General features: G+C 36.2%; 1 protein-coding gene across 1 annotated transcript; it reads left to right on the forward strand.

Annotated features, from left to right (window-relative positions):
• Positions 1-356: 356 nt before the first annotated feature.
• On the forward strand, positions 357-13,421 carry LOC124160826 (cytosolic Fe-S cluster assembly factor nubp1). The gene is made up of 9 exons (XM_046536917.1): positions 357-457; positions 677-781; positions 878-1,011; positions 6,535-6,603; positions 6,713-6,745; positions 7,677-7,767; positions 9,498-9,778; positions 11,928-12,120; positions 13,320-13,421. The coding sequence occupies exons 1-9, from the start codon at positions 439-441 to the stop codon at positions 13,358-13,360; spliced, it is 966 nt and encodes a 321-aa protein (XP_046392873.1). The 5' UTR covers positions 357-438; the 3' UTR covers positions 13,361-13,421.
• The last annotated feature ends 7,488 nt before the right edge of the window (positions 13,422-20,909 follow it).

A 20,909-nucleotide genomic window follows, 5' to 3' on the forward strand; every position in this document is an offset into this window, starting at 1 on the left:
CTCTTCCAGTGACTTGAAAAATGCGCTTGTTCTGAAAATATTAAAGATAATAAAAGTAATAGAGGTTGATAAACGTTATCAACGGAATATATGCAGAATAAAAATCGGCTGGGAAGTACAAATTCAATGAACGCGATAAAGTCAAAGGGAATCCATTATTTTATGTGATATTCGTGAATAAAGTAGTCATTAGTGCAGCACAACTTCAAAATAATTTTCAAAATGAATAAAATTAAAATGGGAAGCATTTAAATGAGCAGGAGAGCTGTCCAAGGTACATTTCTATTTAGATCAAATATTAATTTTCTCGTACGTTGGCGTTCCTGTATATTCATTGTTTTCATTTAATATCGAGTCGCAGTTGTTTACGAGGTGAAGATAAAGTCCAAGCAGTCCAAGACTCGTGATTTTTGAAGAATTTAAATAATTTTCGTCAATATGTCATCTATTCCTGAGCGTATGTTTTCTATTATCAAGTATTTATAAGCGACTGAATGCTTAGGGGATTTTAAATAATCCATTCTGCCTGTTACCTCTTAAGTGCAGCTCTATTTTTTCGTATCACCTATGGTCTTTGAGTGATAATTATCAAATGTTGCGTGGGAAATTATTTATATTTGTTGATTTTATGGCCATAAATTTTCACTAAAAATTATGTTTGTTTAAATGGTTTTAGATTGCCCTGGAACTCAGAGTGAGAGTGCTGGCAAAGAAACAGCTTGTCGGGGTTGCCCCAATCAGGCCATATGCGCCTCAGGAGCAGCGAAAGGCCCCGATCCAGGTAAAAATAATGTTACTAGTGGCGAATTACTTCAGCTTTTCCCGAGGGTTTACCTCTGTGGATATATCATGCTTACTATTTTTGTACTTCTTACAGGAATTATTCTTGTGCAGCAGCGGCTTTCATCCGTGAAGCACATCATTCTTGTTCTTTCTGGCAAGGGAGGAGTTGGAAAGAGTACATTCTCATCACTACTTGCCCGAGGACTTTCATCAGATTTGGATAAAAATGTTTGTATAATTTTATAGGGGTACTATCATCCCGTTCTTTGTATAAGGCGGATTAGTTTTTTTTTACATATTCCCTTTCACCATGATCTTAAAGTTTGACCCAATTTTAAGATGGCGAAATGTAGGATTACTTCTATTTTGGTTGCCGTATTGATAGATCTGAGTTCGTGTCATACTTAAGGGATACCTTCAAGGGGTTCAAACACAGTCATGGTGCAAACCATGCACATGATTGTTCTTGTTTTGCACAAAATTTCTTCGTTGCTTCAACTGACTCCTTTTGGTTTGACAAATTGAAATTAGTAGGAAGGGGATGTCATAACAATGTGGGTTGTTCAACAAGGGGATCTACATCTGCATAATACCCCTCAAGCCGCCTAAAAGGCGTGTGGCAGGGAGTGTTAGGACACCAGCATTTAGAAATAAAAAGGAAGTGCTCTAAGAAAATTACGACCAGCATTTATTGAAATCCTTTATGGTTCGGGGGAAAAACAAATTCGCATTCATGGGTGTATGGGATGCATGGATTATTGATGTAATTCTTTAACCTGAATGTGTACCTGGTATTTAGAGTTAGGGTTTGGATAATTAGTTGCAGGAATTACTTTAAACCTGCATTTTATTCTTCCTTTCACATATATTTTCACACTTAGTGTGTTTAGCACTGTTAACAACTGCTTGGGCATCATTGTCGCAGGCCTTACCGACCTAAAGACTTTTATACATGGTACATCAGCTTGTATAAGTTAACCCTTTCACTCCCAAGCGGCAGATATATCAGCCTCTTAGAGCTATATTTCTCATAAACTATAATGTTTAATTATTTAATTTATTTTTATAATGAATGTATACATATTTTGCTATCCTTAGGTATTTTTTATATAATTTAATTTACACTTTTAATATTTTAATGGACGTTATTTCGGCAACTCTTTGTAAAATCTGACTCATTTTGTCAAAATTTTAACGCCACTTATAACTAAGGGAAATAAGAAAATTTGTCGGTCATTGTTACTGATATTTGTTTATTAGAGCTACGGAGGATAAATTAATTTTCTAATTTAAATGTTCTTTGTCAGTAATTTTTTATGTACACTAACGGGTTATTGAACTTTGTTTTTCCTCTCGTAAATTGCCGCTGTGGCTGACTAATGACCTTATGATATTCTCAATAAGCCTATGCACGCTTTTACGTGTGATTTATTCTTATTCACTTCACTACATTACGTGCGTTTTTCTTCATGTAATACGTTGGTACCTATGACTCTGTACTTTTCACGGCATAACATTTTTATCTAACCTCTAATCTCCCGCCCGCTGCAATTATATTCCGGCGTCTCCTTTTTACAATCAAATCCTTTTTCGGTATCGATATACATTTCAAAGGAATCTTCTTATACGAATCAAATTACTAAATTTTATTCATAAGGAAACACTACTTCTTGTTTACAGCAAGAGTACACTAAGACTAAGGTTATTGTGCGTGGCGCGCGAATAAAATGTTTACAGCGAACATCAGAAAGTGGCCAATAACGTTGCTGAATAGTAGCCATGAAAGTGATGGCTTTACAGTTTTTTATCCAAATCTTCCATATATACGTAAGTGATTCATTGTATCATTGCTTTGCTGACACCTACTTAGTGGGCAACTTCTGAGAATGCATCACCTGTTACTAATCTAATGGTTTGCATGCGCAGTCCCGATGGCTTAGTTTGCATCAACTTGCGCATATCAGAGATTCGGATACTTTGGTTCGGTTCTTCGCGTTGTGTTTTCTGTGCATTCAGTCATTTGAATTTGTGTCAAAGTTCATCATTGCTGCGAAATTTGCACATAAAAGTCTAGTGCGTTTTTTGAGTGGTGTGAGTGATATTTTTCTAGAAAATATCACCCATAATGGCTGGATCATCAAGCATAACAGACAAGGATGTTTTGGAAATTTTAGACAATTCATCCAATGAAAGTGAGTCAGACTACTACGAAAGTGACAGTGAGTTGGGGAACGATAGTAATGGAGATCAGCATTCGTTTCAGTCTTCGGATGAGTTGGACACTGATGAAGACAGTGACGACAGAGAATGGAGGGAATTACAAGTTCCTGCAGAACCAATTCCCGCTAAGTTCAAGTTCCAAGAAGTAAGTGGACGCAAGAGAGCCCCACCACCTAACTCACCTCCAATTCTATATTTTAGACTTTTTTATGGACCTTCTTTTGAACCTCTTCATCACTGAAACCAAAATATATGCAAAACAACACATTATCTCTCATTCTGGAAGATCATCACCACCACTGAAGTGGGAAACAGTTAAGATTGCGGAAATGAAAGGATTCCTAGCCTGTATTTTGAACATGGGAATTACGTATCCGGAAACCCACCATAGCTTCTTCATATTGGTCGACTTTGCCTTCTCAGAGTACACCTTGGTTCGGAAAAATGTTTCGGTGGAATTACTTCCAGCTTATTTTGAGATTTTTTCATTTGGTTGACCCCAAAAAATGTACGGCCTGTAGCGATCCCAGGTACGACCCTTGCATCAGGTACCAACCCCTTGTTGACCATGCAAATAATGTGTTTAGATACCATTATACCCCTCATGAAACTCTGAGCGTGGGTGAAAGTCTGGTAGGAGCAAAAAACTTAACAAGTTTGTTGCAGTACCTGCCAAATGAGCACCATCACCGTTAGGGAATCAAATTTCAGATGCTGTATGATGCTGTATCAAATTATTGCTTAGGCTTCTTTACCTACAAAGGTAGATCAAATGATGAAGAAAGGATGGAGGTGAAGGAACATGGCTGGGATATACAGTGGTATTGAAACTCCTTCAGATGAACAATTATTTATACAAAGGCTACCATGTTTTTGTGGACAATTTTTTTATGTCAGTTCCCTTAGTAAACAAACTTAACAAATGGGTACATATATTATGGGAACTGTTAGAAAAAACCGAAAATTTCTACCTGAGTTTTTCAAAAAGAAGTTCACTATCAGGGAAAAAATGTTTTGCCATTCCTGGTGTATTCTAGCCAGTGCATTTAGGGAAAAAATTTCTCAAAATCGACCTGTGATCCTTCTTTCAAGTAAGGCGACTGCAAAGAATAGTGAAGTGACAAAATTGAGACAAGGCTGCGAGAAAAAAACTGTGAAACCAGAAGTAATTTTGGATTATAACAAGTAAATAGGAGGTGTAGACTCTTCAGACATGATGCTCTATGTATATTTAGATGAAAGGAAAACATTAAAATATTGGAAGAAAGTAGCATTCAACATTATTGGGAGGATCGTTGTGAATAGCCACATAATACACTGTAACAATTAATTTCGAGTGTTATTTGAGTTGAGTCGAAGAATGTTGATGTGACAATTGGTGGGAGAGGAACAATGAGGCAAGTGATGGTGGACGGAGATGGTTGTGAATGGCAAAGAGAGGGAAGTTGGATTGTAATAGTCATGGCGAGCATGTGTTTTTGCTCCTGAGTTTTAAATTATAAAAGGTTTTATACAGTGAATAGGCAGCATAAAGTGAAATGATCTTAGGAAGGAAAAGTGTTAATTTATTTTCATAATTATTGTTCGAGATGTGTTCTGTGGCAGATTTTAGCAAGCAAAATTTTACTAATAATTTTGAATTTCCAATTTAATATTCTTGTACTAGTTTCTAGTAGGCATTCATTGATTCGAGATAAATAATAAGGGAATTCAACAACTCGAAGGCGTTGGGGCTTCGATTGTTAAATGTAGATTAGGGCATGATAACCAAAATGTTTATAGTTGCTTTGTCTAAAAAAAAAAGTTGAGTTTCGAAGGCTTTTAAAAGAAAATGTTTTTAGTCCCTTACAACATTTCTTTTAATGGGGCTATTGTAACAATTAATTTCGAGTGTTATTTGAGCTGAGTCAAAGAATGTTGATGTGACAATTGGTGGGAGAGGAACAATGAGGCAAGTGATGGTGGATGGAGATTGTTATGAACGGCAAAGATAGGGAAGTTGGATTGTAATACTCACGGCGAGTGGATGTGTTTTTGCTCCCGAGTTTTAAATTATAGAAGGTGTTATACAGTGTAATAAAATTATTTGTTAAGTTAGAAATGGAAATATAATAAGAACGTTACAACAAATATAAGGAAAATTTCAAAGAACCAGGAAAACCTCTGACAAGACTTACGTACACTATTGGTGTAATTGAAAACTTAGGCGCTAAGCGGTTGAATTTCAGGGAAGAGTCCGAAGTGAGGGGCCGTATTTCACCGGAAATAAGGAAACTGGGTGGGATAAAAGAATACAGATGCTGTGTCTGCAGCACAAAGGAACAAGGAAGAAGATCCAGAACAGTGTGCGTCAGATGCAACAGGGGTTTGCGTGGGGAGTGTTTGCATAAGGATTAGTGCTAAAAGAGTGATTGTGAGCAAAAGGCAAAATTTATTCCTACGTGATATTTTTAAAAACTAATAAAAAGTGTACCTATGTACTTATTTCATAAACAACTTGAACAAATAATGAAAAATCCTCTGTGAAACAATTTTCATCATATTTGTTAGCCTTCGTTTTTATAGAAATAACATTGCATATGTAAGTCATTCATATGTTTAAATACATGCAATGTTAACATTTAAACAATTCCTTTAGCTATAGTTTAAACTAACAATAATTTGTATTATTTAAGGCCTAGATATGTAAGTACATACATATTTCATTATTTTTGTACAGAAGACTGGCGTAGGCACTGCTCAAAACTGATTGTGACAGATTGAAAGGATTTAAATTTTATGGCAACAGTTTTTCTGTTTATGCATTAAAAAGTATGTAGATCTGTGAAAAACTAAATTCTAAATGTAACACAATTTTCAATAATTGCAAAATGGAAAAAATACTATGAACAAATAAGCCATAAAGTTACGTTTTTCGTAAAAAAATTTAAAAGTACTAAGTTTATCATTTTATTTTTGCAAAACTAAAAATTACATAGGTATATATAATATTAATAATTAAAATTTTTGAAAACTTGATTTATTTCTACATATGCGTGATTTTTCCATGTCTATATAGCCTAAAATAAATCCATAAGAATTTTTACAAAAAGTATTAGTAATTTCATGAGAAAACCTTGGCAGTTTTGGGTATGCATATTGAAAAATGCTTGGGAGTGAAAGGGTTAATGTCTAAATGTATGGACATGAGGAATAATTAGAGTTAGATAAAACATCGTATGTACTTAAAAAAAACAAGTCTTTATGTACATTCTAGGCTAATATTCCAGCAAAAATGTTGGTCGATGCCCAAATATTCAATATTTATTTCATTTGTATATGTTTTAATTTTATGGAAAATTGTTGTGCATTTGCATAACTAGTTTTCACAATCGCAAACTGAGGGTAAATAAATAAGATTTTTGTCATTATTTTCCATACATTGGATGTTCTTCTCTGCTAGATGTTAGTAAATAGACCTAATGTTGTCGTTGGAAATACTGGGATGGCTACTAATAGTGAAGTATTATCTTTCGTATTTTCTTCTAATAGGTTGGAATACTTGATATTGACATATGTGGTCCTTCTGTGCCAAGAATAATGGGCGTTTTAGGTGAACAGGTGAGAAACTGAAAATATATTATTTGTAAAAAAATTATAATGCTAACATTAAGTATTTGGCTACTTGGTGTACAGTCAATGAATTGCTATTGTGCTATATCACTTTCAGGTGCATCAGAGTGGTTCTGGATGGTCTCCTGTGGTAAGTCTGTCATTCGCTTATTGAATGCATATTACTGCCTATTCTTTTGGTCTAAAGTTGGCATGATCATCGTGATTTCATTCTCACATTTTTTTCCCTTATCACAATTTGCCTATTTTTTTATTCATAGTCATTCAAATCAAAGTCCATTTTAGAAAAAAATGTGTTGTTTGCTGGCAATTGTGCTGATTAGTGGTTAGAGTCTTGGCTTGCATGAATCTGAATGAATGAGATAGTGGACCCTGTGTTCAAATCCTTGTTTCCTTTTAGGGCCCTATCCCAATTTCCTGATGAATCAGGATCCTTGCAGGGTTTCTTAGTGAAGTGCACTTCATATAATGCATTCCAGCTGTCTGGTGGAATATTATGCAGTGATCCTTTTGTTGTGTTTGATTAATTGTCTGTCAGTACTGTAGCCAGACTGCTCTCCAATTTTACCCTTTGCTCGTTATAAGAATGGTCTTTGGTGTTCATATCCTTCTCTTTATGCTGTTTCCCTATGTAGCTTTTTTAATTAAAATGTTTTTGCTCATTAAAATGCTTTGATTAGAAATGATCTTGAGGAAGGGAGAAAATTAAAAGAGGAAGAAGAAGAATATGAAGTGTACACATATTCATATAAGTATTGCATATAACTATTGCACATGGATTCCATTGGTAACACTTGGAAGTGCTTGGAACTTTTTGTCTATGTAGTAAAACCTTGCAAATAAGCAGATGAAGGAACTTGCTTAGATTTTTGACTTGATTGAATGATTTTTAATAATTGTTGGCTTTTATGCATGCTTTTGAAAGTTTACTGGCTTTATGCCTTTTAAATGATGCCTTAATAATGTGGGCTATGGGTTCTGAATGTTGACAGTGAGGGTTTAAATACGTCATAAAGTGTCAACATATTTAATGTAATGTATTCTAAAACTTTGATTTTCAGTATGTTGAGGAAAATCTTGCTGTGATGTCCATTGGTTTTCTTCTTGGAAGTCCAGATGATGCTGTAATATGGAGAGGGCCCAAAAAGAATGGTATTAACATTCTGTTCTAATGAGTTCTGTGTATGTTACAATAATATGCTTCCTTTATATTTTAAAATTTGGGATTTGATTTTTAAAATAAAAAAACATACCATGCATGAATGAGGATCTTTAGCCTATGTCATGGATTTTAATCATTTTTTTAAACATTGGAAGGAATATATTTTGAACCATCATTACTCACTTGATCAAATTCCCCACTTAAGTATATGGACAGTCCCAGACACGAAAGTCTTACCAACCAGAAGCCAAAAATTTCTAAGTCCCAATTTCACACAGAATTGGCATTGCCACTGAACCACACCTCTGTATCTGTGAACACCAAACCCTTTGAGTTCGAAGGGGGGGCCTTTTCTTCTGTGTTCAAAAAAGAGTATGTTGCTCATCTAGGAAGGGTATTTGATCAGCAAAGTGATTTTTTTGATGGAGTGCGCATGAGTCTTGGCTTCTGAGTAAAGGCGAATTCCTCATTGAGTTGAGTTTCGAAGTATTCAGTAGTGGTCATTTCCTCAACAAGGCATTTTTGTGCCTATTGCTGGGTAGAACATGTTAGAATATAATTGAAAAGCAATTTTATCGCAACCATTAGATATTTTGAATTCAATAATTTGAAAAGCTGTTGAAATTGTGGTTATGTGAGATGTCGCATTGCTATGCTGTGTCTTCCAGCGAAGAGACAAAGAAGGGAGGGGAACAAATGCTTAGGGCCTTTGGTCCTCCGCTCTTCGATCCTTTCATTCTATGATTTATGATGGCACTAAGCTTTAATTCGTAGGACCTTCTTAAGCTGAGATTATATCCAAAGAGTTATGGCAAGTAATCCATTATTTTTCAAAGCATTAAATCTCATTGCAAACAAGTTCAGTTTTTGTGTATCATACAGTACAGCACCTTCGTCATATGCCATAAAATGATAAAGCCCTCCAGAGGGCCTCTGGTGGCTTCCTTCCCTATCCTATATCCATTCTCTGCATCCAGGACACTATTCTTTTTACAGTTGACCAGAACCTCATTTACAATAACCCAAGAGCCTCTATTATAAGTTTCCCTTTCCCAAACAAGATAGGTAAAATCAAATGGGATCTCCTTCCACCAAAAATGTAGCTAATCATATCTGCTAGATAGGACAAAGCATAAAATTGGAAGCTCTTGTTTAACTGTAAAATATATATTTAACTTAACTTGTAATAATATATTTATGTGAATCATTGAAAAAATAACCAATCAGGAACTCAAGAGGGTTTGCTGTTCTCCGATACGGAGGGGTTGTTCAGTGGCGTTGCCAATTCAGTGTGAATTCGGGCATAGAAAATTTTCGCCTGCTGTATGGTAAGATTTTAGTGTTGGGATTCTGCATCAAAATGCATTTTCAATGTCAAATTTGAGACTGGGTTCAACATTTTAAAATACTTGGAATAACAGAGTATAACTTCAGTTTCAATGGTCATCATTCCTTTTCCATTAAATTAATATGTCGGGACATTCAGTACTTACCCTCCATGAATAACTTTAATAGATTTTGCGATGCAAATAGCTCGAGAAGCAGGGGATGGATTGAAAAACTAGAAATGTAGGTCCATATTTCTTATTTCTTAAGATCTAATCACAATTAACGTTAAAATAAAATTAGTGAATGATTTCAGTATGCTTTTGCATGTTAATTTTATTGCAGAATGTAAACTGTCGCATGATTTTTTCAATTTTTCTTTTTTAATTTTCAGGCCTGATAAAACAGTTCCTTTCAGAGGTTGACTGGGGTAATTTAGATTACTTGGTGATTGACACTCCTCCAGGCACGTCAGACGAGCACCTTTCAGCGACACAATACCTTTTGGGAGGCTCAGGAAGTAAAAATAAAACGATCGCTGCAGTGGTTGTGACAACTCCTCAGGAAGTTGCTCTGTTGGATGTGAGAAAAGAATTGGATTTTTGTAAAAAGGTCAATCTTCCTGTTATTGGTGTTGTGGAAAACATGAGTGGATTCATCTGTCCTAAATGTAAGGTGAGGAAATCTGTTGTATCATTTTATGGTTATTATTGCTAATTTTTTCTCTCATAGCTTTTTAAATTTTTCAGTCTCCCACTGAGAAGGCCTATGGCATGAATGACTACACCTTCATGCGTTTTTTGGCATTATGTATTTTTGAATAATGTCAGGTTACTCTGTCATTCTGTTCCCAAAGCTTGTTTGTCTTTGAAAACGAATAGTTAGGTAATATTTGGTTTAAGGGGCATTCCAAAAGTTTCTGGAAGTGCTGTTACTCCTGATGCAATTTGATACAGAGGCAAAACTGCTACTGTAAACAAAGCAGTCATTTCAGAGTATTTACCAGCAGTTGCTATTGTCCATTATGCTGGATATTTTGAACCACAATATCACCCCTTTTGGTGCTAAGTACAGTAGATTCTAGTTTGTTGGGTCACTGGATATTAGGGGCAGAGCACCAGCAGTACTGCCAGTTAATTTTTTAATGTGAAATCAAGGAGTGTGTATTATGCTTAGAAGTATGAAATGCTCTGAATGTCCAAAAAATCTTTGTCCTGAGTTCATACCTCCACATTTCTCATATCTAAGTTGTTAACTGTTGGAAATTCCCTATTTCCAAGCTCTAGATATAGTGATTGATAATTGTTGGAGATTGTTTATGAATGTTCGTTGATGAATTATGTGTGATCCTTACTTATATCAGAAAATCGAGTAGGAAATACTGTATTTAGTGGAATGAAGAGTTATTTCTAGAATCCTCCACATGATCCTGCCCCTGTGGGCCATTTTGAATACATTAAAAAATATATGTATTAAACTAGTGGGGTGCTTGCCTCGTCTTTCCACTTTTTTCTGTCATCAAAAAATTTCACCCAGCAAAAATTGACTGTAATTATAAAATTATTTTCTCTAATGATTTTTCTACAATTGATAAAAAAACAAGATCATCAATTATTTTTTCAGTCAGAATGACCATGTTTTAAGTTAATCAATTCTAATATGCTATTAATGTAGCATTAAATCTCAATATGCCAGCCAAATGTCCATTTTTCATCCATCCAGTGACTTACTATTATATCTCAATGAGATAAGTTTGCCGAGAGCAGGCAACCTTCAATATGTTTGCCCTCTTCCTCTATTCATGCTCTAAATGACCTGATAATGTAACTTTTCCAGTTTGTTTGGCAGACATTTATGTTGTCTCAGTAGGTAAGGGTTTCGATCTGTGTAATTCTTGAGAAAAATTCTTATGGGCTCATTTTCTTACGCTATCATAGGTATGTAGTATTGTAACATTTTAATTTACTCGTAAACTTCACTAATATGGTTAATATATATAATTTTTGGTTTTTTCCCCGGCGAAAAATTGCAGTGAAGTTTTCTTGGGTTTTGCACTGGGTCAGGTCCTCCATTTCTGAAATGACCTGACCCGGATCAGGACCTGAGCTGGTGGGAAACCCAAGAAAACTTCACTGCAATGGTTAATACACTTTATAAACACTTATTATCAGTTCTTTCAGCGAAAACATCGGGGTTGACTACGTGCACACCCGCACACCACTATTTTCAAAACCATACTCCCTCCTGTTCTCTCTTTTGTGCCATCAATAACAATTACCATCCATTATCGCTTGACTCAATTTTTTCCTCCTATTAATTGTTACATTAACTTTTTTACTCAAAATTAATTGTTACAGTATGATGTAGAAAATAAAAAATTACTTGGTGTTAATTGGATTTTTTTGTCTGTGACCTCCTTATTCAATTAATGGGGATACAGGATTTATGTTAGACCATTGTGCAAAGGGGGTAGAATGACATTGATGTCATTTTCTGCTGTTGTCCTATCACCTTGGATGCTATGTATAATTTCTCTTTCTTTACTTTCCCTTGAATCTGTAATGATATTGTTAGGTTTTCAGGTGGGGTACATCTTCTACGGTTGTTTTGTTTTTAAGAAATGAGTGAGTGTCTGGAAGAGGAAAAATGTTTATTTCCTAAAATTCAATTTTTTCATCAGTGAATTCAAGTTGTGAATGAAATTGTTGATTCCACCCTGGGTAACTCTCCTCAATGAAGACTGTCTGAATGTTTGCATAGTGCCCAGGAGTTTATTGATGATCTTTTAGAGTGTGTTTTTATCTTTGGTTCTTGTTTGTATCAGGTCCAGTCAGATATCTTCCCACCTTCGGAGTTTAATGGTGGTGCAGAAGGAATGGCTAAAGAATATGGCATTCAATTTCTTGGAAGGTTACCGTTAGATCCCCGGTTGGGTAAGAGCTGTGACTCTGGCGAACATTTCTTGGCTGAATTACCCGAATCTCCAGCAGCTAAGTCATTCGCTCAAATTTTGCAGGGTAAGTTGTTTGCAGTTATGTATTGCAATTTTGCCCTTTCTTTTGCTGATGAAATTTTTTTGCCTTAGAGTCCAAAAACTTCCATCCATGTCGTAATCCAGTGGGGTTACAGTTATACCTAAACTCAGTTGCAGATCCAGGATAAGGACAAGGGGGGGCTAAGTGAGGGGTAACCCCCCAGCAGTAGAGGGGGTCTGAACAAAATTACCATTCTATCTAGTGTAAATTGGATACCCAAGGGTTATAGCAATCCCTAGCCCCTCTCCAGATCTGCCACTGGATTATAACATAACAAAATCGTTTAAAATAGGCCGTAAGTTTAAGAGCTAATTGGTATTTCAATTCATTAAAGTTGGTAAATATATCAGAAAATATAACTAAATACTTTTGGGCAAAGTGGTGACCTCTAAAATTTTGGATCCTATCTAGTGTGTGTTGCGACCCAATTGGAGGAGTGGGGGGGGGGGGGCCCTTACCCCCCCTCCATAGATATGCCAGTGCGTAACCTCACTGCTCATTTCAGTCCTTCATTGCCCTTCTTTCTTTTCACCTCCGCCTCTTCTTCATTCTCCTTCTTTTCTGTTGTATCAAAGAGAAAATGTGCTTTTTTTAAAAAGTTTCTCTTTCACCTTTAACAGTATTTATTTAGTTTCCTCAACAAATCACCGCACACCTCCCATTCTTGCTTTTTTTAAGGATAGGTTGTTTCCTTTTTTCTTTTGTTATGATTTGGTTCCTTGCATCACTCCTTGGTTCCAGCTCTCAATCAAGATTTAATCTTTATAAGCTATTGCCGATTTTTATTAACATCAACAGTCATCAATCCCATGATTAGTTTGGCCTAACTTTCCCTTCAATTCTACTATTGGCTAATCTTGAAACACTGGCACAATCTTCTGCGTTATATCCTTTATTACCTGCTCTATGCATCTCATCTGTGGCTTATCTCTGCCATTATTTCCCTTCCACCTGCCCTTAAGCCTTTGATTAATGCCCCAGGTGCATCAAAGTAATAAGCTAGGGAATTATTCTATAGCAGTCTCTCATCATTATGCATTTCTTAGAACCTGAGATTTCTTAGAGATTAACTTATTGGATCATGGTGTTGGAAAGTCAACAAAAAATGGCTGATAAATATGCTATGTTATAAAATGTTTTCTATTTCAATGTAATTAACTGATAGTGTTGTTTCATTTCAGGTATAACTTCATCTCTAGACTCAAAAATGGAAGTAGATTGACTGTTGGAGTGTATATAGCAATAAAGAGGTAAAAAATTGTTGCTGCTATCCTCATTTGAAATTGTATGTTATTTTTGCATTTTATAATATCATTTTCATGAACTTGAAAGAGGTGCATTTAATCACTTCATATATTACATGTCATGTTACACAAAGTTTTATTTTGTACTTGGAGTTAGAATCAAGATGTGAAAGTATTTATATCAATATATTGTGGTTGTAAAAAATGTGGTGTGGAGGATTTTTAATTTTTCCTGTTATACAGCCATTGCTTGATATTTTTGGTTACCTATCCACATTACTATTTAACAAAAATCCTCGATTATCAAAAAATGTATCTAGCGTATGGATTCTGGTCATTAAGTCACGTAATCCTCTAGGTCTTGTTGATTGATACTCTACATTCAACCCTTCCTCACTTCTTCCTTTGCTCCTCTGTCTCTGTTTTTCCCATTCATTGTTTCGCCATAGCTAACACGGGAAAACTTTTACCAAACAGAATTCAAGGCATCAAAATTTTCTATGTTCTTTAACCCTCTTAGTGATATCCTTCTTCCTGGAGTACTGGCGAGAAATGCGGAGGGTAGCAACCAGGAAAAAAAACAATACAAAGCTATTTTATAACATATCCATATGCATTTTTTTAAATTGATAAGGTTAAACTGGTTAATACATATTGACAAAATATTTTTACCTTTACTGAAATTTAAGTTTAGTATAGTAAGATATAGCGAATTAAATAATGGACTGCGTAAGAGTTGATGTATTGGCCTACCACACTTTTTGCACGAGTTGCAAAAGCCGATATGTATATCGGCCCACCGCACTAAAAGAGTTAAGAAAGAGGAAGGCATGTTCGAATACAAAATTCATATTCTGGTGACAATAATGCATCATATCTTTTCTTATTTCCCTATTATCCCTATGTATTACAATTCAACTTAAAAATTAATTTTGTCTCTTCATCAAGAGCTTTGATTAACCCTTAGGCTGCGGGAGTTCACGAGTTTTAGCGGCCATCCAATGCAGAAGAGATACCCTGTAAAGGAAGCACCCCCTGCTACGAGGGCTGCTCTGGTAGTGTTAAGCCCCTTGGCAATCTTTATGGTGTGGGAAAGTGCTCAAGTGCAAAATATCCTGTTAGCAATAAACATTTTGGGCAAATACCAAAGGCAGCGTGCAAAACGTATAAAAATGTTCCCGCACTATAAGGGTTAAGTGAGTCTTTTTTCTCTCAATGTACGTACAGTGAAATCCTATTTTGTGCCATTCCTTGTCATATTTTCTCCGATTCTTTGCAAATTTTATTAGGTCCTTGGTTTTACCTCAGATGGAAAATATTCATCTATTTAACACGTATTGGATCTTAACTTATTTCTGATTGCCCCCTCCAAAGTCTAGCTATAAGTTTCACTGTATTCATTGGTTCAAATTTCAAGGTGGTGGAATAATTCGTATTTCTTTCTTCTGTGGTAGTTAGACTTCACTTTATCATTGCGGTTGAGGGGTTGTGGCTAAAGAAGTTGGGGGTGATTTGAGTTGACACATGACTTTCCCCTTGCCAATCAGAAGACAGCAGGCATGATCAACTTGAGCATTGATGGCAATATTTGGTGGAACTATGTAACAGGAAACATAATCACAGATACACTAATATTGTATGTTCCACAATTTTTTTTTAAAGTCTGACCCAGGTTTCGACATTTTACACTACATCTGCCTTTGGTGTGTACTTTGCCATTGAAAATAATTTGTGGAACAATCAATATTAATGTATCTGTGATTGTGTTTCAGACAGCAGGTGTTGCCTGGTACTTCGGAAAATCAGTCGCTCTCAGGCCTCTGTTGTGTTAACGTCGTGAAACTGCTAGCAGTGTTGCCAAACCTCATGCGCTCTCTTTATGCTCTTCACTTCTCCTTTTCAAACCCTTCTTATTACTACTTACTATTCTTTATTATTTCATTCCAATCCCTTTTACATCTCCTGTTCTGATTAATTTTTGTCTCCTTTTCCATTCCCTTAAGTACCAACTCTATTCCCTATCCGTACCTTTCCGATATCTTTCATACTTACCTATCTCTAACCCTTTTCCTTTACTCCATGTTTACTTTTGGGCATTAAAACCCATATAGTTTGGAGCAGGTACCTCCTGTTTAGAAGAGAACCACATGGAAGTGCTGATTGAAGCACTATGGATAAGAAGGTAAACATGCTGCTTCACAGTGACGCGAAGAAAATTGTGTATACAGTGCTTTGCTACTTTCAACAGAAGAAGGATTTAGGTCTACCAATTCTTCCTCTTGAGAAATTTCAGGAAAGGGATGCAGAAGCTTGTGGGCTGCCCCTGCGAGGAATCCAGTCCATTACTAGTAAAGGTAATGCTCTCACTTTCAATTTTACAATCCTGCATTTCTATTATACAGTAAAACCTCTATGTAGTGAACCTCTTTCCATCATAAACCTCCATACTTCATACCATCCCTACAGTCCCGTCAGACTTACATGTAAATTTATATCCAAACCTCTTTGTAGTGAACCTCTTTATATCGTAAAACCTCCACTTATCATACCAAGGAGATACCCCCGAGACGACCTAACTACCTCCGCAAATCGTACCGAGACAACTAAAGATCATTAATGCAGCTGTGATTACGTACATGGAATGACATTTTCAGCGATAAATGTTTTGCCCCTATTTTTTTTCTGATACACCTTTAATAAGCTATAATTTTCACGTTAATCATTAGTTATGGCCATTTTGTTCCAAATGAGAGCATACCTAACAGTAAATAAGAAAAAAGGTATCCAACTATCCTAATCATTTTAAGTGACTGTTGAATTTAGAGAGATCACATCGTTTTCTCTCGAATCATTGTAAAAATCATGCGATAGCACTCACATTCTGTAATTATTAAATTATAAATATATGTTCACTAATGCATGCATATTTGTTTAAACACAAGTATAATAGTTTAAAAGACAGAAGTGCCTTTCATTTCCGAAGGATATGAAGAAATGGTGCCTATCATTGAAACCTCTCTATAGTGAACCTCCATACATCAAATTGCCCAAATTTTGGTCCCCTCCATTACGATGTAAAGAGGTTTTACTGTACAAGTTGCTTTTCAAGCTAACCTTTCTGTCATTATTGCAAAAAGTGATAGACTTAAACTTATCTTTATTAATCTTTTTCAGGCAGGAAGACCTCTCCCGGGTGTCTCCTGGAGAAGTGAAGAGTCTCCCGGAAGTGGAGGCATTCAAATTCCCTTACAAAAAGAGGAAGTCAAGGTGCAAGACAGTTTCTGAGCTAGATGACTTTCAAAAAACTGTTTGGCAGAGGAGTATCCTCGATTTTTATGATAAGGGGAAATTTCAAAAAATTGCAGAGCTCCATCGGAAAATGTGGGAACTGGGTGAATTTGCCAATGGCTGCACATAATTTTGGAAATCTATGAAGAACATTGGCTTCCTTTACATAAGAGTGATGGTTGGAAGGGAATTCTTGATGGAGAGAGGTGACATTGTCTTGGCCAGAATTTCTTTCTTGAGAAAAATGGATTATTTGTGGAGCAGTGGTCCAAGGCCAACTTTTTACCTAGATGAAACTGGGTGAACCAAAATTACTCCTGAGTAGGTTGTAGGTTTGGGCCAAATGAAGGAGGGGTGAAAGTTAAGATTATAGGAGGGTAAAGGCTGATCGTATGCCATGTAGGATCGGTAGAAATGGACTTCCTCAAGGAATGCTATCTTTTATTTCTGAGTAATAGCTGAAAAAAATATGTGGACCACCATTTCTGTATGAATGGGACCATTTTTAGGAAATGGTAAGCTAATGATTAAATTTCACACTCACTTTTTGTAAATATTTTAGTGACCTTTATTTTCATGATTAACCAAGTGCTTCTTCTGAACTCATTCACAGGCTCCAAATTTTTAACAGTGTTTTGAAGTAACGTCATAAAAATTCTGTGATTGAAATGGACAATGCAAGCTATCATTCTGTTTTATAATCCACTCTCCACCTCCGCGAGGAAGTGTGAGATTCAGTACTAGCTGATAAAAAAAATATACCGTACACCTGTGGGCAGACAAGGGTGGAATTATTTGAATTGGTGTGAGCAACAAAGAGGAGAAAGGAATTCGAGGTCAATATTATGGCTGCAGGTGCAGAACAAATTGTGGTGTGACTTCCCCCTTATCGTTCTCAATTCAACCCCATTGAAATGGTGTGGTCGCTAGTGAAAAGATTGGTAGCTGAAAAATAATGCTGTGCTCAAGATTGTAGAAGACATCATTCATCAGGTAATAGTTGATATTGCTATAACTGGAGGGGTTGACTACCATTCATAGTGTGATTCCATCAGTGCTTCGCAAAATTTAATTTCATTCAGATCATTGATGAATTGACACAGGAAGCATGGGCTGCATGTGTCCGTAATGCAGATTAGCATATTAGGTACAGCCCTTGCTGCCGTCAATATTAGTTCTCAGTGAAGTTTTTTCATCATTCTGTTATTTCACGATAAAAATTTTCACGGATCCATTTCGGTGTCCCTCCAAGAACGCAATTGGGTGGTCATTAGGGTGTGGCTGGTTATTCAATTAAACTCAGATTTTCGATGCCATCCCCATAAAATGTGATATGAGGTGTCACTTTCATCCTGTCCATGTAGCCCATGAGATAGTGTTCTCTGGGCTCTAGTTTGAAAAGCAGCTAGGGGATGTAGGGCGACAAGGTGCACAGGACCGGCATGGAGTGTTATGACCCTGACCTGTCAGGGCCTGCGAGTACCTGGCGCGGTGTTCACAACAGAGCACGTGGACGTATTCTGCACTAAAACATATTATTCCTGGAAAACGTTTGCATACCGTAGAATGGGGTGACTTTGTGACAAGTTCGGCATGTTTTCGCTTGTATGCTGATCAATTTTTAACATAAACTGAAATGGATGACGTCATATGATAGTTTCAATCTACCACTTAAAGGTAATGTCCTCAAAAAATCTGTATCTTTAATATGAACAACTATTTGAGGGGAAAATGACATCATGAAGTCACCCCAATGAGACTGTGACTTTGTGACAAATTTTTTTTGGGTTACAAAGTATGCTAAAAAAAATAATGTCACAATTTCGACAAATAAAAAACTATATTTCCTTAATTTACAAGTGTTTTGTGCTTTGGCAAAGCTATAGAATTTTTGCAAGTAATGAACTGGGTGTTCCCTAATTGATATTTTTCACCTCAAAGGACCCTCGCTTCTCCTTCTCTTGGGGGCATGGTATCCTTTAACCTCTTCTCTATTTTTGTTTAGCTCTTTTATGAAGGTCTTACTAACCACTCCTGGTACTGACAACAGGCTCTCTTCCAAGACGGCCTTCGAAAGTCTTCGGAAAAATTCCATTTTTTTTGGCAGAATAATTCCGGCCTTCCTGCATCCTGACGAGGTATTTTTACTGATTTCCTGCAGCTTGTCCATAATATTCTTTAGCAGACTAGGGAGTTCGTATTTTGGAACGGACACGCACAGGTTACTGGATGTTGATTGCTTCCAACCCGACAAAATTGCATGACAAATCAGTTTTAGAACTCTAAATATGGCAACATATAGTGGTTTCAGTAATTTCTCTAGGCCCTCGCAATCCACTTCTTTTCATAGGTAAAACTGTCAGTGTTGCAAAGACAAAAGAAACATGATAAAATTTTCCCTAAAATCATGACAGAGTGACTTTTTACCAAGCTTACTTGTCACAAAGTCACCACACAAAGTGCATGCATTCCAGTTTTTGTCTCATATTTTCAACAAAAATGGCTTGATTTAATTGATTTTCTAGAATAATTTGCCCAACATATTCATTAACAAATTTGCATACCTTTTTTAGATGTGTCTTCAACAGAAACGTTTTCACAATATAAAGTTTCTCTCATTTTCCGAAAGAGTAAAAAATAGCATTGCTAGACAATAGCGTCAGAAAGAACTTTACGTGCTAAGAAGCTCCATCTGGCTGCCGAAACATGTCGCGGCATGTCTGAAAAATGAAATGCCCAGTACATCTCTTTCATGAGATGAGCGGTTGCAGCAGGAGATAAAAAATATGAAAAATAGACCCCTTGTCACAAAGTCACCCCACTTTACGGTAGATGTAAAATTTGAGAGAATTTCAGCAGCATACATTATGCAACCTAAGATTGACCGTATCTTGGCCTATGGATACTGGTATATACTGAAGCCTAGATTCCTAGGTATATACCTAGATTCTCCCTCTCCCAAGCTAGTTCTGCCCCCTTAAAGGCCTGGTTACTCGGTACATTATCAGTCTCATGCCATTGTTAGATAATCCCAAAAATCTTATTTTCAAAATATTCATTTTGACAGGATGGTCTGAACTGAAAAGCTAGGATTTACTTAAATGCAAGCATTCATCATTCGACCTAGTAATAAGTAGCAGATCACCGATGAAAAGGTGATCCCATTGCATATTATTAATGGTAATTACAGAAGCTTCTACTCTGAAATCAAGATTTACCAGTCAACTCCAGCAACTTAGCGAGGTGCTTACGCATGTAAAGCTTCATAACTTGTGTCTAGATAAAGTTTTTTGCCCGCTTTCGCAAGAGCGGGTTTTTATGTTATCATTAAAGTTCGATAATGAATAGGATATTGAGAAAATTCTTGCAGTGAATACATTTTCCTGCATATATAGGTATGATAATACTATTACTTTTCCCGGAATTTCTTCAAATTTTTCCAAACAAGCAATTAGTCTTTCATGAGGAGCTCTGTATCCTTATTTGTGCAAATATTAATTACTGCTGCACACATTTAAAATGTGATTTTCATCTATCACAAGAACTAAATATATGCTTCTGGAAATTGATTAAGGTCATACAAATGGACTTGAGGTGAGTATGAAACGGTGAATTTTTCAAAATAATTCTTTCAAACGATACGAATGCAAAGTATATGAAGAGGAATGGGATACAAAAACGATTATTGACTTCAAGTCCCTTGACGTGAAGTCCCATTTTACAATCGGCATATAAAAGCACGTAGCCATGTGGATATGGCCTTTAAGGGCTTCAGTCCCCCCTAGTTCACCCTGAATTTTTTTCCCTTTTAAAAAACGTTTTCTTCAATTTCATGTTTTATATAAGTTTTTTACTTACTGTGAGATACAAGGTTTCCAATACGAGTCACTCATTTTTATGCTTATTGTGTATTTGATGTCTTTCCCGAAGAGGCTTGAGGAGGGTTGCAACCGAAAAACCAAAAAAATAAAAAAAATTCTCATATTCGTCCGAATCAAGTTTTCCTTCCGTATATGACATCCTTTGATGGCAGAATAAAGTTACTACTATGTATTATGTCAGGAGCAGATCCAAGATTTCTTTCTAGGGGGGGCACAAGCAAGATTGTAGCCAGGATTTTTTTCTTGGGGACACAAGGATACCTCGTAATACAAAACGAGCGCAATGATAATGGGGCCGTATTAAAAATCTTGCATATTTTTTAAGGTTCTGGGGGGGGGGGGGGGGGGCGTGCCCCCG

The sequence above is a fragment of the Ischnura elegans genome, chromosome 6 (assembly GCF_921293095.1).
Source record: "Ischnura elegans chromosome 6, ioIscEleg1.1, whole genome shotgun sequence".
Taxonomy (NCBI): Eukaryota; Metazoa; Arthropoda; class Insecta; order Odonata; family Coenagrionidae; genus Ischnura; species Ischnura elegans.

Excerpts from the sequence above, each read along its gene's own strand:
- LOC124160826 (XM_046536917.1), top strand. Across the intron at positions 9,779-11,927 it reads TCATCTGTCCTAAATGTAAG|GTCCAGTCAGATATCTTCCC; the intron begins GTGAGGAAATCT and ends TGTTTGTATCAG. Across the intron at positions 12,121-13,319 it reads ATTCGCTCAAATTTTGCAGG|GTATAACTTCATCTCTAGAC; the intron begins GTAAGTTGTTTG and ends GTTTCATTTCAG.